The 26,196-nt window shown below is 36.8% G+C and overlaps 1 protein-coding gene across 1 annotated transcript in view; it reads left to right on the forward strand.

The window, feature by feature from the left end:
* The window catches only part of SYT10 (synaptotagmin X), a 70,633-nt gene extending 44,730 nt beyond the window's left edge, over positions 1–25,903 (forward strand). Inside the window, exons 4-7 of the mRNA XM_011926214.1 lie at positions 15,567–15,687; positions 18,321–18,492; positions 20,901–21,030; positions 23,977–25,903. Of these exons, the coding sequence (XP_011781604.1) occupies positions 15,567–15,687; positions 18,321–18,492; positions 20,901–21,030; positions 23,977–24,048 (495 nt within the window). The 3' untranslated portion in view covers positions 24,049–25,903. The remainder of the gene's footprint in view (positions 1–15,566; positions 15,688–18,320; positions 18,493–20,900; positions 21,031–23,976) is intronic.
* Positions 25,904–26,196: the final 293 nt, after the last annotated feature.

Raw genomic sequence — 26,196 nt, forward strand, 5'->3', positions numbered from 1 at the left:
CTTCCTGTAACATTGATTACAGGCTTCTGTTTTACAAAACAAAAAAGTCAAAGTTAATGCAAATCTGAACTTAAATTTGTGCCACCAGTTTTAAATGTAATTCAACAGCGATGCCATACTTTTTAGATAAATCTAGAATTGCTGGGTAAGCACTGTATGATATTTAGATGCATTGGAAGGGTGTCATTCAAAAATGAGTATCAAGCAGCCACTTAAGGAATAGTTCCCAACCATATTTTAGTCATAATATTTGGGGTTGTTTGAAAAACAAAAGGATAGTTTTTGCCTAAATTCATCATATCTACATAATTTCCCATTTAAATTCCTACATAGTTGTACTGGTAAATATTATAACTCCCATCGAGCTTCCCCACTATATCCTTGGGACTATCCCTTTCTCTGTGTCTGTAGTTAGAGGCAATGTAGCCTCTAAGTGCTTAATGAAGCACTGGAGTCTCTCTAACAAACCCACATTGCTTTATATTCCTGCTGTGTCACTTATCTGTGTATGGCTTGACCAAGTTACTAAATCTCTTTAAGTCTTAATTATAGTATCTGTAAAACGGGAATTATAGAAGGCTAACCATAGTTTGTTGTTAGGACTAAGTAACATAAGTGATCAGCATAGTCGGATATTTGTAAGTGTTCCATATATGCCATAGGATGTATTTTATGGTGGGTTTTTGGTTATTGTTTAGGTAGCATCATATTAAATAGGAGTAAAGACTTTGATACTAAAACTTACAGTAATATCATGAGGGATAGTTTTAGGTCTTGTATTTTTCTATTCAAGTCGGAAAGTTTTGAGTTAGAGCTCCTTCACATCTTTTTAGTTACTGTGTGCTGTGATTCAGTGAGTAGACACTATTGCTGCTTTTTATAATGTATGATGTATATACTCATAATGCCATCTGGCCTGGACCTCATATTCTACCTGGAGACAGTATCTCAATTATTTTTCACACATTCATTGAGGATTTTGGCATCTTCATTTCTCTCCCCTTCCACTCCAGGTGTCACCCTCCTGAGCACCATATTCCACTGCCTATCCTTCCTATCCCTTCTGATTTCTGACTCTACCTATTCTTTATGAACTGGCAGTTAGTTCTAACTTTCCCTACTCATTTCCACCACTCTCCTATGTGACTTCTCTGCATCAATTTCACCTCACTCAAAGCAATATGTTTCCAGGCCCGCAAGCTTTCTTACTGACTGATACCTCTGCCTGAAATGTCCATTGTCCCTGTTTCTGCCTGGAAAGCCTCACTCATCTTTTCATTTTCAATTCAGATTCATATTCTGAGAGTCAGACTTCTCCCAAGGAAGAGGGCTCTTTGGGCTTCTTCCTAAAGGAAGAGGGTTCTCTTCCCTTTCCGTTAGGCACTTTGTTCCCTCTTTGTTCCCTCACCAGTCTGCATCTTATAAAACCTCAGAAGCTGAAGATGCTGGATATCTCCTAGGTATGTCTTTAGGTTCAGTGTCTGCTGTTCTCCACCCTGTTTGGTGCCTCAAAAGGCTGGTTGGTTTGGTTCAGACTTTCTGTCCTGAGGCAAGAGTCTCTGCCTTCTGGTAAGAAATATTAAGGCGGAAGAATGACCTTGGGAAATATATTTCTGTCCATTGCTCTCTTCCCCTGCAAGAAAACCTCAGGCTGTCTCTGCCCTTCATCTGAGGGTACGGTTTTTCTCAAAGCAGGCTTTTCTTCTGACTACTTTCTTTCTGAATCCAGGTAACTGTCCCCACTTGCTCTTTAAGTGCTAGTGGTCATGACAACCTCTGCTGTTACCACTCCAGGGTAGCTGTCTCTTGTGGTTCCTCCTCCCAGCTCACATCTTTGTGAATAGCCCTTCATGAAGCCCTCTGGAATTACTCTGATTTGTGTGTGCCATCTGCTTCCCACTGAATCTCTCACTGATACTTTAAAGAAAGAAAATGTTTCCTAATTACAAACAGGTTAATTTCCTATAACCTTTCTGGACCATGCTGTGTATCTGACTGTACGTCTACATGCTCATTACCTTAGGAGCAATCAAATTAGTCCTGTAAAGGCTGATGATAAGACAAGGCTTCAACCACAGAAAGTAAGAAAGAGCCATGATCATTGCTAAAACATTCTACTCTTTATTACATAAAGAACTTCAAAGGATCTCCTTAAATGTGGAATTCTGGGCCTAGCACAGTGCTTCATGCCTGTAATCCCAGCACTTTGGGAGGCCAAGGCAGGTGGATCCCGAGGTCAAGAGATTGAGACCATCCTGGTCAACATGGCGAAACCTCTTCTCTACTAGTTCCAGCTATTTGGGAAGCTGAGGCAGGAGAATTGTGTGAACCCAGAAGGCAGAGGTTGCAGTGAGCCAAGATCACACCACTACACTCCAGCCTGGGCAACAAGAGCAAAAACTTCATCTAAAAAAAAAAAAAAAAAAAAGTGGAATTCCACATTTCATTGCAATTGAAAAAGTAAGAATTTATGCCTCTTAAAATTAAGATTTCAGACACAGATATACATCATTTATTAAGAATAGCCTGGAAAAATAGCTCTCTATGTCAATTTCATAGGTTCCAAAACATATTTTTATGTTCCCAGTTTATCTTAGTAATTTAAAATATAAATACTTATAAAATGCCACAGATGTTTCTGCTTTTTAGAGTATTCTGAATTTAAATTATCCTTTTATTAACAGTCGTGATCTTTGTGACCATTAACTATATAAATTTAAAAAGCAGATTTTCATTTCTGTCCAATGCTCTCTTATATTTAAAATATCTCATCTCTATTTTCAGTTTGCACGCTTCCTGCTTTCCTTACTGCTCCAATTCATTGCTTTCAGGTTGAATAATCAAATACCCAAATTATATAATTATATATAACTAAGATCAGTATCTTAAATAAAGACCTGAGATCTTGCTCTCAGAGTAAAGTACGTAAGATTTGTAATAGGTCAGAAGTCTTTTCATACTACCTTAAAAGTTCATGGGCATATTCTGGGAAGAATTTTGAAAGTCTCATGTTTAGATCATATAATCATTATTTTAGAATTGGTAGAGTCCACGTTTAATCCTTTCTTTTTATAGTTTAGAAAACTGAAGCCCAAGGATGTTAAGAAAATAATTTAAATTCACAAAGCTGATTAGTAGAAGAGCCAGAACTAGGTTTTAAATCTTTCATTCCTAGTTCAGTTGTTCACCCTGAATGATATTAGAGTTTTACCATACTTGAAATATAGTAAAGAGAAAGGAAAAGAAATGAATTTTTTTGTGAAACACGGAAGTTCAACTATTGGCTTACAAAGTTGGAATCGCTAAAACTAATATAGTTTGAATTACAGAAGTTTGTAACATAATATTTGTGGCAAAAACACATGCATAAGGCCTTTAAAACTTGTAATCCTGTCAAATCTGTCTTGTAAAACTGTGATTGATATGCATAGAGAACTAAGCAATGCTTCTCTTTGCCTTGTTTTAAAAATCAATTGGAGTCAATATTATTTCAGAAAATATCCAGGTAATTTTTCTCTCTTAGATGGAATTAACAAAAAAATTCATATTTGGGTTATTATTCTATCAGCTGTGTCCTGGTATATTTTAATGCTTGAAGATTGTAGGAAATAAAGAGAAGCTATTTAGCTCCCTAATGCTCCAGCAGCATAGCTGGGCCTGTTATAAGTTCTAGGAATTTAGTGTGGTTCCAAAGATACTGTTTAAAGTTGTTCTATTTCTCCTTTGCATTTAACCAGTATAATTATTAGTTATTAACACACTCGTATATAGTGATAAGAATATGCAGATGTTTTTTAAATGTAAATGTTCAGAATAATTCTTCTCCTTTTCTATAACAGAGTGCAGTAAGGAGTTTGCTATAAATTAAGTATCTGATTTTCTAATTTCTAAAAAATTTTTGGTACTTTATCTGCTGACTTTGCAATCTAAGACCACAAAAACAATTTTGTTTTTCTGGCAACTAAAATTGTAGGCACCATTTCTATTAGGTAAAGCCACAGAGTGAAGCAGGAAAGTACAGGAGTTAAAATGCTAATGAGTATACTTTCATTAGAATCCTGGGATGGTTACCTTTAACTGTATCACTTAGAATAAGTTGCTGAACATCTCTGAAATTGTTTCTTCATCCACCAAAAGAGATTTATGATAATATCAACCCAACAAGAATATTTTGAAAGTAAAATTAGATGATAAATGTAAAATATTTGTAAAATTTAAAGTTTCTAGTTGTCAGTTATCCCTGACATGCTACCATGCTGCACACAAAGAAAACACCTTCTTGTTATCCACTCAACTGCTGATATCCCAGCTACTTCTAAGTCCTAAAGTTCTTGCCCTAATATTTAGATTTCTTAAATGTGTTACCCTCATATTTTGAAAAAATGAATGAGAGATACTGATGCCTTAACTCTTTTCCTAAATGTTAAAAATAGAACAAAATATGACAATATTATTCAAGACTATGCCATGACATATATTGCATTAAATCCTGCACATTTAATTCAGTAAACCAGAGACCTTACTGACTGGATATCCATTTTATTCATGCTTTTACAGTGCTTTTAGGTTTTTCAATATCTATCGTCTCACATCCTATGGTAAGTAAAAGGAAGCTGGCACCTGTCAAATACCAGTCTACAGAAAAATGTAGATAACTGGACACAGAAAATTGTGCCCCAAAACACTGTTATCATAACAAGTAGACTGCATCTGTTTATATAGAGAGGAGCAAGGATCTTACCCCCATCAACCCAGCAAACTTTTGTTTAGTTCTCCTGTTTACCAAACACTCTTCCCAGCGTCTCAGGACGTAAAGTGTTCCTTTTCTAGAAGGCCAACATTCTAGAAAAGAAGATGGAAAATAATGAAGCAAATATACAATATGCACTTGAATGAAGGCATGTACCATATGAAACATGAGGCAGGGTAGGAAGTAGGCAGTGCTAGTGGAGTGGAGGTGACCCTAGATAGAGTGCTCAGATAAGAACTCTCTGGTGGGAGTGATGGGAGATGAAATCAGAGAGACAGCAGAGCGTCAGGTCATCTAGAGTCTTCAGGCCATGGAAAGAGCTTTGAGTTTTATTCTGAGTTACGTTTGAGGCCATTGATGGCTTTTGTTGAGAAGTGAGCCATAAACTCCCTTAGAATCAATACGATCTCTGGCTATTATGTGGAGAATAAACTTTGAGAGCCAGAAGTGGACCAATGTCAATCAATTCTCTAAAATAGTGAAGTCAAGTTCATCCAGTCTAGGTGTCTATATACAGCAATACTTACAGGGACCCCTTTAATTAAGAATTTTGTAAATATATTTAAAAGCATCAAACACTCTAAGGAGAGTTGTATATAGTTTATTGCACAGGTTTTCATGCCCCTATTTAAATGATGATGGAAGTTTGAGAATAAGTCTCTGTTTTTTTGCACCAATAAGCTTATGATTATCTCTTATCCAGTATGATGAAGGGAAGAGTTGTTCTGAAATTTGTATCCTCTTTTTGTGTCTCAAGTTGCTCTTGTCTCAGTATCTATGTGGGGCTATTCCCTCCTACTTCACTGTCTTCATTACACAGCTAATTTTGAGACTTGATTAGTTAAATCAAGGAAGGATTGTTTTAAGGCCTCAGCTCTGTCACTTTGTGGCTCCTGATAGCTACAGTCCTTGGTTATGTTGGATAGGACAAGAGCTAAACCCTTCTGGCATATATGAGGTTGGTGCAAAAGTAATTGCAGTTTTTGCAATTTTCTTTAATAGCAGAAACCACAATTATTTTTGCACCAAACTAGTAGTTGTTTCCCGTTTGGAAGGGAACTGAAAATGGATCTCCCATTGAGCAGTGACATGGGCACTCTTAAACAGTGTCCTGGCAATAGTAGCTCTGGGTGGTTGCTGTTAATCGCTTAATGTCCAGGGGGGTTTTGTAATTATCCTGTCTCTAACACAGCCATGTTCTCTGCCCCGTTCCTGCCCTGACCTCAGCTATGCTTCACCTGGATTTAGTGCCATGGCCAAGCACAATGCTTAAGATTATGTGCTTAGTATAAAATTCATTGCTTCTTTCATGCAGAAATACAAGGAAGTCCTGCTGAAAGGCACCTGGTGAGCATTTTCTTTATCTTCAAGTAGAGAAGGCAGAAAAGAGTGAATAATGAAAATATGATGTAAAAATCCAGGAATCTCACTAGGTTTTGTGATAGAAGTCTCCTTTTCCTGTTTCTTCCCTGACCTCTATGGAACACAATGAAACCTGATTGAATCAGAATCACTGGGAGGAAGACGAAAGGCAGGGAGGGTGTGTTGTCCAAAAATTGCGGTTCTTTGAAAGAAAAAGGGAAAGTGGGCTAGAAACTGGAAAAGGATTACAATGTTAATTACATTTCCTAATTGTACTCCATCAAATTGCTTCTTCCTCCCTCCCATTTGCCATCTTTAGTCACTAGATTGCATGTGCTGGCTGGTTGGGAAAATTACCAGATATGTAAGGAAAAAGAGCAATTTACAGACCTTAGGGATGCATTTGATTCTGAAATTTTAGTGTGCTATAGAATTACAGCAAACATAATCCCATATCACACAAGACTAGAGAGATCTATAGAGAAATAAGGTCCAATAAAGCTAATAGATAAGTATCCTCTAACTGTAGCTCCCCAAATCTTGCATGTATCTTTAAATAGTTCAAAACTATTATGACTGGTTTATTGTATTCTCAAGGTCATCCTGTGTGGGCAAGCACTTGCACAATTGTAGAAAATTTCATTCACACAAACCACAACACCCGTAAAAAGTGTCTTTGTCACTTGTTTTCTAGTTGCCGGTAACTTTCACTCCTTCAAGCAGTAGATGCCTCTCCTGCAACCAACGGAAGTCATGACCTGGCCTGATACCTTATTTTTATTTACTCATTTAGTAAGCTTTTGAATGAACATTCACCTTATGCTAATCACTGACCTCAGAAACATGGTTTTGAGCAAAAAAAAAAAGTCGTATGTTTTCTGGCACCTACTGTGTGTCAGGCTGCAAACTGCAGTCTGACATATATTATCTTTGTGTATTATCCCTTTTAAATATAACTGCAACCCCTCCATGTAATTGTTATTAGCCATAAAAATGGATCTCATCCTGACTGCAGAGGTGATTTGATTATGTGCTCCTGAGGAGAGGCCATTTCGAATAAGGCCACTGTGTTGCCATTCAAATCATAGTCTGGCATTGCCAGAGCCAATGCTTTCTGTTTGGCCTTCTGGTCATCACTGAGCACTCTAAGCCTCCCCTCACAGCCTTCTTATAAGCTGACCCCTCTGTTTTTAATTACCTTTGCCTTTACTCATTTTTCAACATTTAGACTGTCACCCACCTCTAATGCCCTCCTCGATCGTCGTGGAAAGAATCAAATATCTTTCATCACTGTTCCCATAATTAAAATCCAAGTATCTCTCTAGAAAAGATTTACAACACAAGATAAATTAAATTAAATTAAATTAAAAGATAAGCAGCCGGGTGGTGGCTCATGCCTGTAATCCTAGCAGTTTAGGAGGCCCAAGGTGGGCAGATCACCTGAAGTCAGGAGTTCAAAACCAGTCTGGCCAACATGGCGAAACCCTGTCTCTACCAAAAATACAAAAATTTCCTGGGTGTGGTGGCATGTGCCTGTAATCCCAGCTACTCGGGAGGCTGAGGTGGGAGAATTGCTTGAACCCAGGAGGCAGAAGTTGCAGTGAGCCAAGCTCTTGCCACCGCACTCCAGCCTGGGCAACAGAGGGAGACTCCATCTCAAAAAAAAAAAAAAATGTAATTTAAAATTATGCAGACCTGCGTTACCATTAAAACTTGTCCCCTAATTAATGCCTAATTAATTGTACGGTGTTCTTCAAGGTTAAGCAACTTGTCCGAAATCACATATAAGCCCTAGGAGGAGAAAAATTTTGTCTTAGTCATCAGTGTTTCTTCAATGCGTAGAATAGTGCCTGGCATTATTTATGCACTCAGTAAACATGACCGTGCTAATGAATGAATGAAAGTTTAGAGATTGACCAGACATTGTGTGTGCGTGTATACACATACATATATACATACATATATATATGTTTACACCAGACACTTTACATGTTTGATATCGACCTTGCAAGTTACTTATTTTATATATATGGAGGGCAGAGGTTTTGGGTTGTGGGAGCATAACAAAAAATTTGTAAGATGAAGGCAGAAAAAAAATGTAGAGACCATATTAGTAGGGGCCACATGTGTCATATCAAATAGTTTGGACTTTATATTGTATGCTCTGTGTGTTCAGCACACATCAGATAATCCTCTTGAGAATTTTAGTGGAGCCAGAAGATAATATAAATGACATAGCACGTTTATTATCCTGTATGGCCTTTCCTCATGAATCCCCAACTAGATCAAGCCTGATACTCTCAGCCTTGAGAATTGGATCCTTCCTCCTCTAGCATATTATCTGGAAGTTTAAATGATAGCCATTTTTTATGACTACTTGTTCTTGACCTTTAAATTTATCTATTCACACCAAATGATTGTTTGTGGTCTTTTCAAGGAGGCTCCACCCGGACTATAACAAACAGGACCTGAAAGGGCTTGTAAAGACATTCTCGAACATGCCTAAACTATATGTGTTAGTTAGTTCTCATTTTTCACCAGTGCTTAAAATTACAGAATTTTAGAGCTGGAAAATAAATTAGCTCATCTCTTTGAGCACCTCATGTGATACCAAGGAAATTGAGGTCAAGTGAGTTTAAGTAGATTGTTCAAGGTTAAATTCCATGATTTTCTCAGGTGAATGAGAAGTGTAGGTCAGGGAGAAATATATTTTACAGTAGTTTGAATCCAATAGATCCACTCTGGGTCTGTATTTTGTTGTACCTTATTTTGTGGGCAGGTGAATGAAGGACTAGTAACTTGATGAAGAAGCTCATTTGATCTAGTTCTACATCTCGCTTTTAACAGTGTGAAGAAAACCATCTGTTTTCTTACCACCAAGGAAATGTGGACAACAGGCTGCATTTAAGGTGCTAAGTTGAGGTGATGACTGCTATCACCATAGCAACCAATTGTTTGTTTAGTTTTTTTAATACCTGTCAATGATTCTGACTTCCTAATATATCACTGAATTCAAACTTTTCCTCAGCCAACATCTTCCCACACCAACTTTACTTCAATGACCTCTCTCTCTCTCTCATGTCTTTTTTCATTCTAATCTAGCCTACTCAAGATAAAGAAAATTTTTTTCAAATATTATTTTCATTAACATCATTGTTGTTTCTGAGTACCTGTTTACACTAGGCACTTTACATGTTTGATATCTACCTTGCCAGTTACTTATTATTGTCTCCATTTTGTTTGTAATTAAACTCAAGCTCAGAGAAGTCAAGTATTTTTGCCATGTACTTTGGAATAGAACATGGAAGATTTGCTATTTTTAACTCCAGTTTTTATGACCCAGGAACCTATGCCCTTTCCACTCTGCCAAGCTCCCACACTTTCATGTCACCAACACCTTGGTAACCCTATTGCCCACAGAAGACATCAAACAACTACATCAAGCTTAACGCTCCTCCAACATGTTTCCAAACTCCGTATTTCTCAATGTATACTGACCATTTTTATTTCTGAGTATAATCATAGTACTCACATACAACATTATTCCTCATTACCCTGTGAAATCCCATCTGGTTAATTCTTCAAGTCCAACCTAATGATTATTGCCCTCCAGGAATACTTCTCTTGGTTCATAGACCTTCTAGTTATGGAGCCTTTAATCTCCCTTCTCTCCATCTCTTACACTCCATTGCTACAGCTTGATTTTACTATTCGTCCTGTAATAGGATGTGCAATGCAAATATTTGCATGTCAATTTGTCTTTCCAGTGACTTTTATTTTTATTTTGGAAAAAGACTACATGGAAAACACTGTATAACTGTGACTCGGTCTGTGAGGTTGACTAGCCAATCAGCAAAAAATGGTCTTTATCTACCCAGCTCCATTTTGGTGGAGCCAGCATGAAGAAATCAAATTTATAACCTCTAAACCAGCTTCAGTGTTACCCTTTTTTCATATGCCCCTTTTCCAAGTAGGAACTCTGAGGATTATTATTGTGATTGTTCAGCCAGATAAATTAGTGTGTATGAGAATGGAATAAAAATCTTCTTACCCGAAATAAATTTTATGGAACACTGAATCTTAGACTTTGTAATAGGCTTTCAAATGGTTGTTTGCCCCAAAATACAAGAATTTTTCAGAGGTTGATATGGAAAACTCATGTTTATATAAAATTGTAGAAAAATGAGACTACACACAATTTTCAGAAACTCAAAGCCTTACTCATTTTGAGCTGAAATATAATACCACTTTAAACATTTTAAGCATTTTTGATAAAAATAATCCTGAAAAATAGTGTACATGTCTCTATTTTCTTGAACAGAACATATAGGATATATTTCCTTACCTTGATGACTCAAGGTCATTACTTTAAATGTTAATTACTGTTCAAGTCTGTAAGAAAATATAGAGTTCAAGTTCCTGAGGCATTATTATTGTTTAATACCCCAATACAAAATGATTCCAATTTGCTATTCTTTTTAGAATATCTGCTTTTTTTTTTAGCAGTTTTGGGTCTTTGTCGCCATTTTTTCTTGCTGTCTGCACTAGACCTACTGCTGTTAATTTCCCCATCTCCACATTGCATGTGTGAGATTGGACCTGCAGTAGATTGATATAGCAAGTAAACATTCTTGCTAAAATTTTGTCTTAAATAATAGCAAATGGGTGTTGAAAAAAGGGATATAAACTCCTTATATAAATAACTTTATTGTATAATTTCCTTATGTTTATGCCATATGTTTAGAGACCCTTCAATTTGTTTCTTGGTTCTTGACTGGTCACTAAAGTGCTTGGATTGTTGGGGATGAGAATGACCTTTTAAACCACAGTGGTATGTGGCAGACAGAAGAGGCAGCCCTTAAGACTCTACCTGTTCGTTGGAGTTGAACTATCAATAAGGGCACAGACTTAGTGGAGGGTAGTGAGAATTAGCTCACATAGTAGCTCAGAGCAGTTACCAAATTCTAGAGTTCTGCATGACATATGTTATAGGGCCCTTTTAAGGTCATGCAGCTACTTACCTTCATTAATTTCATCTTCTCATGGTAATCTTTTAGATCACTTCCAGATTTTGAAAGCTTAAGAATATTGATATTTACCTTAGAGAGTACTCTGTCCTTTGCAATATGTTGGCAGTTTGTTCTTTCGCATTCACACTTCTTGAAATAAAAAATTAGTTTAATGAAGACTTAAATTTTTGTGCAGTTATTATGTATGCATCCCTTATGTTAATTTTTACCACCCAATTCATTTCAATTTTCTTAAAACTCCTGGCTACACGGAGTTTGAATTTTTTTTTTTTTTTTTTAGGTGGAGTCTTGCTCTGTTCCCCAGCCTGGAGTGCAGTGGCATGATCTCGACTCACAGCAACCTCTGCCTCCTGGGTTCAAGCAATTCTACTGCCTCAGCCTCTTGAGTAGCTGGGATCACAGACATGGGCCACCACACCCAGCTAATTTTAGTATTTTTAGTAGGGACAGGGTTTCCCCATGTTGGCCAGGCTGGTCTCTAACTGATTTTTTTTTTTTTTTTTCAAGATGGAGTCTCACTCTGTTGCCCAGGCTGGAGTGCAGTGGCCCAATCTCGGCTCACTGCAACCTCCACCTCCCGGGTTCAAGCAGTTCTCCTGCCTCAGCTTCCTGAGTAGCTGGGACTACAGTTGTGCACCAACACACCTAGCTAGTGTTTTTGTATTTTTACTAGAGACAGGGTTTCACCATTTTGGCCAGGCTGCTCTCAAACTCCTGACCCAAGTGATCAGCCCACCTCAGCCTCCCAAAGTGTTGGGATTATAGGCATGAGCCACCGTGCCAGCTGAGTTTAATATTTAAGTGGAGTTCTTCCTAGTGCTATAGGCATAAAGCCAACCACCTTGTACTAAAGAGCTGCTGGAAGATGCCCCTTAATGATGATCTGTGCTTCAAATTTATTTGGGTTAGTGTTTTGGCCAATCCTCAGTCAAACTTCTCCATGTTTATCAAATACCTGTTAATAACAGATGGTCAAAATTAACCTGCAACTGAATTCATATAAAAGATCTTTAAAAGATGGGACTAAACATAGTGAACTTTCTTTGTTCCAGCTAATAAGCACGTAATGTATCTAGAGGAGTAGAAAAATCCCTTTCACAGATGGTTTAATGTGTAAAAGTAAAACCATATAAGTCAGACATGTGAAATATGTTTTATTTGTTAATTCCTATAGATTACATTGTGTGCTTTTTTTCCCTCTCTTCATGTGGTTTGTATCCTATTGGAATCTAAGCATTTCGTGCCTGAGATATGTCTCCTATTTTTTTGTTTCTGGCTTCTCCATTACCACCCCCACCATGTTTCTCAGTAGAACTTGGTGTCATGATCTACATTCATTAAGAGATCGTTTATTTGACCAGCTGGCAACAAAATATGCCTACACTTATTTATAGTAACTGAAAAGAGACATACCCAATGAGGGAAAGGGGAATGGCTGTCAGGCGGAAAATTTAAACCCTTAGAGTGAGCCTGAAGAAACACTTGGACGAAGAAGCAGAAAAAGAAACAAGGAGAGAATCAACAGATAAAAATGGCATTCAGACATATTTTCTTAGCCGTTTAAAGCCTACTCACTTCCTTCTCAACTGAGACCTCCAAGGGCCGAACCATGTCATGTCCATCTTGGTGTCTGCAGCACCTACCACTGCGCCTGGCAAATAATGCTCAAAAATTGTTAGATGGTGGCTGGGTGCTGTAGCTCACCCCTGTAACCCCGACACTTTGGGAAGCCAAGGCAGGTAGATCGTTTGAGCCCAGGAGTTCAAGACCAGCCTGGTCAACATGGTAAAACTCTGTCTCTACAAAAAAAATACCAAAATTAGCCGGGCTTGGTGGCACATGCCTGTAATCCCAGCTAGGCTATGGTGGGAGGATCCCCTGAGCTGGAGAGGTTGAGGCTGCCATGAGCCATGGTTGCACTACTGCCCTCCAGCCTGGGCGACAGAGTGAGAGTCCCTGTCTCAAAAAAAAAAAAAGGTTAGAAGGAGGAGGAGGATGTTCCTTCTTCAGCAGGAGGTTGTGCTCTTCCTGTTTTTCCTCAATGCTCTTCTATGGGATTTTTGGTCTACAGCAATCCACTAGCCCAAAGGATATCCAGTTGGATATGCCTTTCTTCCAAAATAGTTTTTGGTTGCTAATATTCTTGCAAAATAATAATCACTTCCATTATTAAGCTTTTCATTTATCTGGTACTTACTGAATTCCTGATATATGTAAGATACTGCTCTATGTGCTAGCAATACAGTAGTAAAGAAAACATCATTCCTTCTCACATGCCAAACGCTGTATAAAATGCCTTATGCTTTATTTACATTATCTCCTTTAATGCTTACAACCCTTGTGAAGTGGACGTTTTTCTCAATTTGAAAATGAAATTTTGGAGATTAAAAACTTAATTGAATTTCCCAGGATCTCACTTTTAGAAAGTAGAAAACTGGGGGTCAAACACAAATTTAATTAAAGTTATTTCTCTGAGTTACTGGTCTCTCCAACTTCTAGACCATGAATAAAGAAATGAGAATCATGTAAATCAGAACCTGAGCTATATGAGTAAGCCCAATAGATGTTAATAGTGTATCATGAAAAAAGTTTAAGACCCCAGCTCTGTGGACCTGGGTGCATAATCAGCAAGTCATTCCCCCCAAAAGTAAACCTGCCACGAATTTCTTACCAGGCATGATTTCATTGAATCCTGTAAACAGCTCTTTAAGGGGCATCCTAGATTGTCCGTTGGCCACATTCATTTTCATTTGTCCACCATCTATGCAGTAATAGACCACATATAAATCGACATCAGGGTACTGTGGACAGTTCTGCTTTATAAAAATGAAACAAAACAGGTCAGGGTTAGGTTTTATCCAGATTAATTAAATAATATATTCAGTTCTTCAAAAAATACGTACTGGTATGTACCAGCTATGCACCATTCTCTTCAGTACGTTGTAGAAAGTAAGACAGCCAAGAACCCTGCTCTCCTGAGTGTTACATGTGGGAATCAGGGAAACAAGCAAAAAAGAATTTAAAAGATGATATCAGACAATAAATACTACCAAAAATATGTGAAGGGTCTGAGAGTGGGGTGAGTATAGGATATGAAGGGTGTGCAGTCTCAGAATGAATGATGGGGGAAGGCCCCAGTACAGAAATGCTGTTTGAATCGAGTTCTGCATGGTAAGAAGTCAGCCATATAAAGATTTAAGAGAAAGAAGTGCTAGTCAAAGGGAAAAAAACAAACAGGGGCCCCAAAGCAGGAACAAACTTCATTTGTTTGAGTAACACACACACATACACACACACACACACACACAAAGACATTTGTGTCTGCATCAGACCTTGGAGGGGAGAGGAAAGAGAAAATGTTAGAGAGAAAGGTAGGGCCCAGAAGACAGAAACCTTATGTGTGATGTTCTAATGTACTAGCCAAACAAAGACATATTTAAGTGTGGACAGATTGGGAGGTTGAGGTGGGCACATCACTTAAGGTCAAGAGTTTGAGAGCAGACTGGCCAACAGTCGGAACTAAAAATACAAAAATTAGCCAGGCGTGGTGTCACATGCCTGTAATCCCAGCTACTCAGGTGGCTGAGACAGGAGAATCACTCATCATACCACTGCACTCCAGCCTGGACAACAGAGCGAGACTCTGTCTCAAAAAACAAATGTGGATGGGGATGTTCTTAATAATCACCCCATAATAATAGGTATGAACCAGGAATGTCCCAGGCACATCAGGACTTGAAGTTATTTCACTTATATGCCAAAGTAAGGAGTTTGGATTTTATTCCACTACAGTTGTGATCCTTTAGACAGTTTTAAGCAAGAGATTTGCATTTCATAAATGTTCACTTTGCTGTGTGAAGATTAACTTCTGGAATGAGAGTTTTGTTTTCGAGGCTAGTGAAGTAATCCTGGCAAGCAGTGATGGTGGCTTGAATGGCAGTAATAGAGCCGAAAAGAAAGTCACTGATTTGGGATATATTTTGTAGATAGTGTAGACAGGACTTACCCATAGGTTGCTCATAGGGGTGAGGATAAAAGAATAATAGTCACTACTGGGTTTTCGGTGCCAGCCTTTGGGTGAATCGTGATGCCGTTTGTTGATTGTGGAAACGCTGACAGGAGAATCAGATTTGGAAGATGATGGGGCATGGGTGGAATCAGTAGTCTGGTTTTGACTATGTTAAGTTTGAGATTCTTGTTGTAAATACAAGTGGAGATAGCAAATAAGCAGCTGGGATACAATCATTTTGCTTACTGCATTCAGAATAGCTTTCTTGCAGTGTTATCTGTATTATCCTCAAAAAAATAATTTAAAATGACACTCCAGTATTCTACTAAAGTGATTTTGTATTCAACATCTTTCATTATTTTTTGTTTTCACCCTTCAGTGTTTGAAATTGCTAACATTCTGATTGCCTTTCTAGGAAAGCGTAGACCTGGGTGAAATCATGTTTTCCCTTTGTTACCTGCCGACGGCAGGGCGTATGACATTGACAGTCATTAAGTGCAGAAATCTGAAGGCGATGGATATTACTGGCTCATCAGGTATGTACACAAAGGACCAAGAGCACAATCCCAAATAAAATATTTCATGTATCTAAAATGATACATGACTGCTGAATTATTTGTCTATGATGGGGTACTACAAAAGAAAAAAAAAGATTACAAATTTAAATGTTCCAATTCATCTCTTTTATTTACATTATCATTATGAAATGTTTAAAAGGTGTTATCAAATAGATCTGAATTTGGGTTCTTGTTTCTATTTCTTCCTCTACCAATTTAGTGCTGTCTCAAAAATACATAATTTACCATCTACTCCCCTACTTTCAGCTAGTCAGTTGTTTATAAAGGAAGATTCTTAGGCTTTAAGTGGTGAGTGAGGCCATGTGAAGATATATTTAGTCTGAACTTATTCGCCTCACCTGATCTACAGAGAAATAACCATGTTCCACGACCATCATTTGCATTTGCATTTTTGCCACGTAACTAAAAATGTGTGCATCTGTAGTGTCTGAAATAAATAATAAAATAAATTAATGCTTCTTGACGATTCTGAAAGAAATTCTTGAAGGAAATGCCTCTTGTGCTAAATCTCATAAAAAGATAAAGACACATCATGTTTCTTCATCCCTTTATTGAATTCACTGCAGTTCTGGGTAATTATTTAGAATTTAATACGTAAACACTGGCACAACTCTGTGGAAGAAAAATGATAAGGGAAGAGTAGGGAGACTGGTAGGTATTTGTTGTATTAAACAGAAATAAGAAATGGTGGAAATAAAGGATGACATTTGGGGAAGATCTATAATTTGTGGTTTTGCAGAACAACAACAAAATCTAAATTTGCATCACAAAAAACATAAGGGAACTGTAAGTTCTGGTGTGGAAATAGCTTCAGGATGTACAAGTGGATTTTTTAAAAGAGGTAAAAAATTAACATGAATATTATGCACCCTTCTGTGTAGGAATGGGGAAATTTGGAATATATATACTCATATTGCTAATATCTGTATTAAAAATACTGAAGTGATATACAAAAACTAAGGGATGAAGAAGGATGAATACAAATGGGAGAGAGACTACTTATTGTATATCTATCATGGATTTTTGAACTATGTCATGATGTTCATTTTTTAAAATGTGCAATACATAGTGTGTATGTGAAAGTAGAACAACAAGTAAATTCTACATTAATTTTGGTGAAACAGTCTTGGGTCAGTAAATGTTGAAGAATTTAAGACAAACAGTGTACTCTGCAAATTGTTTATTCTACTCTTTTTTACCATGTATGAAAAGAGATCAAATTTTGAGACAAGAAAACAACATCAAAGTTATAATTAAGTGCAAGATTCCATTTTACTTATATGAAACTTTTCATCAGAGAAGCAATTGCTTTGAGAGCACCTCCTCATTAATCCTCACAACAGGCTTGTGAATCAACTAAAGAGCCAGTAAATTATCCTTGTCACAAGCAGAGAAATGTAGTCGGAGACGTGATGGGAGTTACAAAGGGTAATCCATGCCTCTCATTCCCATTGTTCATTAGAAGGCCTAGGCCTGTGGGCTCGAACACAAAGCTGTATCACAGAAACGAGCTTCTCCTTAGGATGTACTTCCTGTTATTTAAAAAATTTAAAAATAAATAGGAAACAGATTAACATTACCCTGTTATCTTGTTTTCCTCTATATACCCCATTTCCAGCCACGAATACCTTGCTTCTTGATGGGAATGCTTTGGAAATATACAGATACATATTTCAAGAGTTTAAGAAGCATTCACATGCTCAAATAAATTAATATTGCCATCATTTTGGTTTATTCTATGGAAATAAAATGTATTACTGTGGAAATAGGAAAAAAGAAATATTGGTGCTACAGGTAGAGGATGGTCAGAATGAAAAAAAATTAAGATAGCAGACACTGATTGTTTAACTATCTAGTGTGCTCAACCCAGTGTCAATATCACCTCCCAAAACCATACCTGCTTTGAATAGAAGGTGCAAAAGTAAGGCTTGTTGGAAATTTTGTATAACCATCATATAGTTTTCTATAATACTATGGTAGTTTTACAATTTAAGATGGTAAGGGTAATAGGAGAGATATCAAGTCAGCTGTAGGAGAACTTGTTAACAATTATCTGTTCCCTTTGGCCTATAAAAATGTAGCCCAACTAAATTTTTGTCCTGTAATTGGCATGATGTAGACAATGTCATATCAGGAGACTGCTTCCTGTGTGGCCATCTTTAAACCAGATATCCCCTTTTTTATCATTTCCTGCTGTGCATGCAATAAATCACTTGTAAGTATCATTTTTTTCAATTGAAGTTCCTTATTAAGCAAATGATATTTTTAATTTTAGGTCCTTTTCCAGTAATTGAAGGAAATTCCAAGTATATTTTTTGCTGTCTAATTGCTGCTTATTGTGATCTCTGTCTGTCTAGGTACAGAGTTGCTAAGTCTTTCCCAAGTTTTGATCTTCTTACTCTAGACCATTTTGAAAGAACTAACCTTACTAGAATTATTCTTTTTTTGGAGACAAATTTAAAATTGGTAATGCTAAAGGTCTTAAGGTAGGCCTTAGTACTGTATGTCTTATTTAGTAAAAATAAACTGCAGTTTTATTTATACTTTGTACTATTACTTTTATTCTAATAAAGTTATCTTCTTATTCCTAGATCCTTATGTCAAAGTGTCCCTGATGTGTGAAGGTCGAAGATTAAAAAAGAGGAAAACAACTACAAAGAAAAACACTCTAAACCCTGTATACAATGAGGCCATTATTTTTGACATCCCTCCAGAGAACGTGGACCAGGTCAGCCTCTCCATTGCAGTCATGGATTACGATAGGTATGTGTATCTCTCTACTCACTGAACGGCAGCCGCGTGTAGTCATGCACAAGCCAAACTCAGCTTTTCAGGTCATTTACTGCTACAACAGTTTTCATTTAAATTGGAGGAGGGAATATTGATTCCTTCAAAATTCGTTGTTTTCTGTGTTAGAGTTGTGGATTTTCATTTCCAAAAGAAGTCATCTTTAAATTAAAATTAACCTGACACTGGTGAAAGAATGGGTCCAGAAGTGGTAGAGAACACATTCAGGAAAGCACTATTGTGGAGTCTTTTTACAGTAACAACAGAGATTATAATCAACGGAATTTGTTTTACCAACTAGGCTGGAATATGAATATCATGGTGCTTACCTGAGCTCTATCATTAACTAGCTGCATGAGAGGACATATTACATAATCACTTTGAGAATCACTTTTCCCATTTGTAAAACTTAAGCATCCTATAGAACTGTGAACAATGAGGAATGAGTGGAAAGTGAATAGTAGCCATAAGGATACAGCTTTGATGCCTTCACATTAATCTTAAAGCATTGCTTTATGGATAGTGCTTCCAGATCACACAGTTTGAGTCACTCCAGCTTTCATGAAAACATTGCAGCCTCCCCTATGCAGCTCTGAAGATCCTTCTCACTGCAGCTCTTACCTTTGCCCTCCCACTCTCCCCGTTGCCTGGACTGTCCTCCAGCTTCCTGTATCTTGTCCCACCAACACCCCACATCCTTGCTTATGTTAGCACCTCTGTAAGTCTTGCTTTGCTGACCAATCCTCTTCTTCCTCTGAACTCTTGTCCTATCAACAGTTTGTGTCTCTCATTTGGGCCTTACTGTATACTTCCTCTTATTATTTTGCCTTTTAGATTTATACAATTTTTGGAAATGAATGCTTATGTTTTTAACCTACAAAATTATCAGTGCATAAAGAGTAGCTTAGTACATTTATTTTGTTCTAAAACACACAAACAAACACAAAGTGTCCATTTTATAGTATCATCACCAGGACCCTATAACTGAGAGAAATTAATGTGCTCACCTCTGGCTTAGAGCTAGGGGGAAAAAACACTGAAAAATAACATTTGCAAGCACCATCTATTAGAACATTTATAATTTAAAATTTAAATTATAATTTTAAAAAATGTATAATTAAAAAAAATTCACTTGTGACTACTATTTAGAAAGAGAGAGAACTCTTGAAGTAGTTGGAATTTCAAACCTAAAAAAGCTGCAGATGTTTTTGTCAGGTGCCCCATTCTGCTTTGCCAGTTACCCCCATTGATTTCTCACAGCAGTAAGTGCAGGTGGATGCAACTGAGCATTTGTCACTTGGGCAGTTTTATGGAAATGGATGCTAACAAGACATGCACAGGAAGACAAAATTTTTGTGCCTAAAAACATGCTTGTTGGGGAAATTTCATATTAAAGAAAATAATACTACATATATATATCTACATCAGTGATGGAAAAAAAGTAATGAAATTGTTCTAAAATCATCTCAAAAGTATCTTTGGAGATGTCTGTCAAAATTGAAAGCTCCTTCCAATGACATTCCATTCTTGAGAAGCAGCTTAACCACATGTGCTCTTGAGTCAGCAACTCATTTGATTCAGCTCCTGTCTCTGCCTCTTACTAAGTGTGTAAAGTCAGGCCAGCTCCTAACCTTCTGGGCATTTAGTTTATTTGTAAAACGAGAGAATGATAATAATGATATTCGTGGTCATGGTGGGAGAATTAAGTGGGTCAGTACATTTAAACTACTTAGAACACTGACACATAATAAGCTCTCAAAAGTATTAACTGTTATTATTATCATCTTGATTCATTGCTGTGAAAGTAGGACCTGAATAGAAAATACAAATGTTGTCCAGTATGTTTTCTGTTATGCAAAAATAAATCACATGCCATGCAACTGAACATAATCCTGCCCTATTTAATTGTAATACAAGTGGTAACACACTGACATATCATTTATAGCCAATTAAAGAAAATTGGTACTGTATTTCTTGGTGAGAAATCTAAACATCGTTATAAAACATTAAGCCTCGTGGAAAGAACAAGATTTGCTTCACATCACTTATATTAAATAAGACTGTTTGCAAGAAAGACACTCATATAGCTAAAGACCTACTGGTATTTCTCATTCATGCCATTTTTATTATGATGAAATATGCTTAAACTACAAAGCACTGAAATAGTTTGTGTGTGCCTCTTCTACACATTCATGTTTTGAATGTTGATACTGTTTAGTAAATGTTGATTTACTTAAGAGATTTCTTTCGGTCTGAAGTAGTATAATCTGCAAAATTACAGAATCTAATGTTTTAATCATATGTTTAAAATTCTACTAAGATTTGTGAAACTCCCTTTATCTTTGAATGTTGGAAATGAAAGTATAATATTCCACAAATCATAGGGTAGGACACAATGAGGTCATAGGAGTATGCAGAACAGGACTGGATGCTGAGGGTCTTGGGCGAGACCACTGGAATGAAATGCTGGCCTATCATCGAAAACCAATAACACACTGGCACCCCTTGCTGGAGGTAAGCTTGTGAGTTCCTTACATCTGCTCTTTTTGTTGTCTCTTTTACTTAAATATTATTTATCTGCTAACCTTTATCTGATATTTTATGTATTCATCCTTGTTAAAAAAATAGAAAAGATTGTTCTTGCTTTTGTCCCACATTCTCTAACATTTAATATTCAAAGTTCTGTGTGCCTTCTTGGATTTTAAAAAACACTACATTTTCTGGGCTTCATATTCTTTTGGACAGTAAGCCATTTGCAAGTTTTTTGTTTTTTGTTTTTTGTTTTTGTTTTTGTTTTTGCATAGTCTGAAAACTTACATCTGTGAATGCTGGAGCAATCTAGTAAGTTTATTACTAACTGGAAACTGCATTTTTGTCCTTCTCTTCTGTAAGAAACAGTCACCTTACCCAGAGTTTTCCACAATCCCTAAATAAAGGTGCTGTCACCTAATATAACTTTTCTGCGTCACGGGAAAGGTATGTCTCTCTCAACTCTGATCAGGAAGTAAAACTGCTCACAGGTTTTAAAAATATTGAGGTGTCAGTTTAGTCGAGTTCAAGGCTTGCCTCTGCTGTGTGACTTCTTATTGTAAAACCTCAGGCAAGTTACTTTACCCTCTGTGTTTTTGCTCTGACTCTGAAATCGTGGTAAACTCAGAGTAAAACTAAAGAAATGCTGAATATTAAGTGCTTAGTGCTTCTTGTTCCCGCACTAGGGACTGGATTGAAAGGGAGAGGCTGTGCAGTATAATTGACTAAGTGTCAGTGGGACCAGGTTCTAATCTCAGTTTGGTCACAAAAAAACACGACCTTGGCTGTGTCACTAAGGCCATTGTAAGGGAAATAGGAGGAACACCGAATGATCATTGCATGCTCACACAGGTGAACTGTCGTCGTCAGTATCTGCTTATATGTGAATGTGTCAAGTCTTTATCTGACTTCATAATTCAGTATAAATCATAAAAGATAGAGACACACACACAAATGCGTCTACAAACACACACACACACACACACACACACACACAGATACCCAGTCACTTGGTGTTTTCCCCTAGAACTTCATAAGTATAGACGTGTCTTCTCTGAGTAGCTCACATCTTAGAAAGTTATTTGTTTCAAATGGTGAATGTTGTCTAAAGTACACTTTACTTCTTATTGCATGATTAGTATTCTTTTCCTGATTCTCATCTTTTCGTGTGAAAAGTGAACATTAATTCTAAAAATCTGAAAAGGAGAGTAAAGCCACGTTGGGCAGGAACTCACTCTGAGTGGAGAGGTGGATTCTAATTTTGTTTCTCTGGCTGTCTACTTCTGAGCAGGCTGTTTACTCCATCTCCAACTACACTTCTCCGTATTTCACAAAAATAGAACTGCATGCCTCTGCAAGCTTCACAGGGATGATGCAGGGAGAAATGAGATAATGTGAGCAAGAACTCTTAAGGAATGAGAGAAAGGTGCTTTATGACCAAGGCATAGTCATTATTTATTAGTGCTTAATAAGCAGCTTTACATTTCTCTGCTGAAGGGGGATTCTATAATAGGCACATGTTTGTGTTTGGGAACATGTGGACACTTTTTTTGTCATAATAGAATATACAGGAAGATAAGCTACAATATAGTCATCAGAAAAAGATCCCAGATAGTTATTGAGAACAAGATTGTGTAAATGGACATTCTCCAGCAAAATAGCTCCTTTTAATCCCTGTTCCTACATTTGTTGGTCAAACAGAATATATGGACTAGGGACCTAAGAACTAGCTGGATTGTGCATTATAGGAAAAATAAGTATGTAATTATATATGTTGCTGTCACAGAAGGCATAAATATGAGAAGGGAAGAGTTATTTGAGAGTTGTGTCCATTGGTACAACAAAGACTAAAGTATCATGTAGAAAATCAGGTTCCTCCACCAGGTGCAGTGGCTCACGCCTGTAATCCCAGCACTTTGGGAGGCCAAGGCGGGTGGATCGCTTGAGGTCAGGAGTTCAAGACCAGCCTGGCCGACGTGGTGAAACCCCGTCTCTACTAAAAATACAAAAACTAACCAGGCTTGGTGGCAGGCGCCTGTAATCCAAGCTACTTGGGAGGCTGACACAGGAGAATCACTTAAACCAATGAGGCGGAGGTTGCAGCGAGCCAAGATCACACCACTGCACTCCAGCCTAGGCGACAAGAGTGAGACTCCATCTCAAAAAAAAAGAAAAGAAAAAGAAAATCAGGTTCCTTTTATCTAGATAATCATTCATTTTGTTGTAATTAAACTTTTTAAATACACATAGGCATTTAAGGATTGTGCAAAAGTATCTCTGTCACTTGAGGCTGCCATCTGCCAAATGCTGTCCTCATCTCATTAACTGCCTCCATGATCACCTCCTGCCTTAGAGCAAGTGGAATGCAGTCTCTTGTGTTTATTTCAGTTCTCTTGTGTTTAGTCTCTTACTGCTCTTTCCTAGAAATTGCCCCTCACTAAAGTAAACCAACCTGGCCAACGTGGTGAAACCCTGTCTCTACTAAAAATACGAAAATTAGCCTGGCGTGGTGGCAGGCACCTGTAATCCAAGCTACTCGGGAGGCTGAGGCAAGAGAATCGCTTAAACCCAGGAGGCAGAGGTTGCAGTGAGCCGAAATGGTTTACTTTAGTAAACCATTTATTTTTTGTGGAAAAAAAGCTAAAACCCTGTTGTAAAATTTGAAATTATTCTGCATTTATAAATAGTTGTCTACACAGGGCTGTTCCATGTACGTCTGTGTACCATGCTCTGCCTACATTCTATGAGACATCCATGTCCCTTCATGGTAGCAGAGAAGGTAAGTTCTGAAGGGCAAAGGGAGTTATGTATTTCTTTTCTTCAGAGATTCGCATATTATGGTTGAATATTCACTACTAAAAGGGAGCAATGATTCACCACTGTATTCTGTTTCTGTGCTAGATCATATGTTATGAAATTATTGTCTTTCAGTTACCTGGCCGGGCGACCAGTTTTGATAGTCAAGGATCCTGCCCTTCTCCTAAACCACCTTCCACACCATAATGCCTCCAAAATAAGACCATGATATTAAGAACCTAGGATCACGTGCTCATTGAATCAGAAAAAAAAGTGGAAGGTTTGATTTCCTCATTTAAAATATATCTATACTAATGAACGAACTTGATGTGCACTTTTTTATTTACTTTTATTGTCGATTTTTTAACTTTGAACATCAATACATTTTACTTGAATACATATAGTCCTTCGTTGCATAAGGCATTTTATCCTCCGCGTCAAATGCCTGTTAGCACAGAGTGTTTTACTATGTTGTAATTCTTTGCATAAGCAAAGAAATGTTTTTTTAAACGGTTCATACTTACCTAAAATTAAATATAGTTTCTGCTGCTATTGTATAAAGTAGCAGTTATCACATATGTATGGGTTTGATTTTGTTATACTGTGTTCATTTCTAATTGTGCATGTGGTTCTATATAAACTTAAAAGGAGGTTTTGAACTTAACTTACACAACAAATCCTTGCACAATCAAATTAGTGTTACTTATCTGATAATAGTTTCTTTCATTCTCAGAAAATTACTTTCTTGGTGAGGTTTGGCTCTGCTAAACTCAAAACTTTGTCTCTCCGGCTTGTTCTTTAAAACACACAAACAAAGCTGTAAATTTAAAGAATCATTTTGAATATAAATTTAAGAAGTAACGCTTATTGGCTGAAAAACGGAGGCTGAGCCATTGTGGCTACCATTTTATACTGTTTTACTGTAACGTTAGCTCAAATATCTGTTGCACTGTTTAACTGATATTTTTTAAATTCTAATAATCTTCATCTCAAATGTAGCATTAGTATTTCTAAGTGAACAGAATCAGAAGTTCATTTTTTAAGTGTTTGTAAGGTTCTCAAGTACTGTGACATGTATTTTTTGTGACTTGAAGCTATCATATAGGTCCTGTATTTCTGATAGACCATACTAACAGACACCAAAGGAACAACAACACTGTCTGTGTTCATCATCGTTTAGATTGTACACGGTAATGGTGACTCTTAAAACCAGTCAGAAGCTAATCATTGGAATTGGGTACTTTCGTAAAGAAAAGATGATTTATTTTCAGCAAAATATAGAAATATACCGTAAATATTAATAATACAACTTCAATGCTTAATAATAATAAACACATTAATTCTAAAGGCCCAGGCCTCCAGTCCTTGCATGAAAGGCATTTGCCTTCATAAGGATCAAGGTTCAGGCCACTACATGTAAAAACTATGCAAATGTTTTTACAAGATAGAACTTTCTTTTAAATCAGGTCAATATATTTTGTCCCATTTTCAGGCCCTGTTGGAAAGTATCTATACTGAATTACCTCAACCTTACTTTTGAGATATGTGCTGTAGATAGTATATATTTCAAGCTTATTTCAAAATTGGTGGTTTTTTTAAAAAAGGCAAGAAAATAAAAACATATTTACCTGGATGAGAAAATTTTATCAGCGGTTATGAAATTTTTATTTTTGTAAAATCCCATTGTTTCTAAATATTAAAAAAAGTTTTAAAAGCATTAACATTTTGTTGACATCTCTTATAGTGATGGCATTACTATTAATTAAGAGGTAAATATTTTGCACATTAACATTTTAAAGGCAAACATAGTTCTGCCTCAGATTTTTCAAAAATGCTTATACCGCCCTAAGGGAAAACAGGTACTCCTAGCTAACATTTTCTCATTTAAAATAATAGAAGAAAGCTGTTTGGAAACACTTGTTTACCTTGTCAAGCCTAAAAGAATTATTTGCTATAGGTAAAATGAAAGATGACACTTGCATTTTGAAATTATTTGTTTTATTGGGAAATAAAACTTTTCAAGTGGGAAGACAAAGTTATGCTATTAATAGAATGACATTTTTGGAGACAATTGTTTTATTAGTAGATATAACTGAAGCTTAAAGTAAATTAACAATTACATTTCCTAAGTGAATATAATTCTTTTCACCCCAAAAACATATTTGAAGGACTTTTTGTTGATTCTTAGAAACTCGCTTTTCTTTACTTCTTAAGGAGAAAAAGCCAATGCTTGGGATGAAAAAATGTGAGCCCATTGGCCAATCAGAAGACTCTAATATGGGAATTGTAGATTAAAATAAGTTTTTAAAATAATTTTTTAAATGTTTCCTTGAAGTTAGAATAAACTCATCATGC

The sequence above is a fragment of the Colobus angolensis genome, unplaced genomic scaffold (genome assembly GCF_000951035.1).
Source record: "Colobus angolensis palliatus isolate OR3802 unplaced genomic scaffold, Cang.pa_1.0 Scaffold670, whole genome shotgun sequence".
Classification (NCBI taxonomy): domain Eukaryota; kingdom Metazoa; phylum Chordata; class Mammalia; order Primates; family Cercopithecidae; genus Colobus; species Colobus angolensis.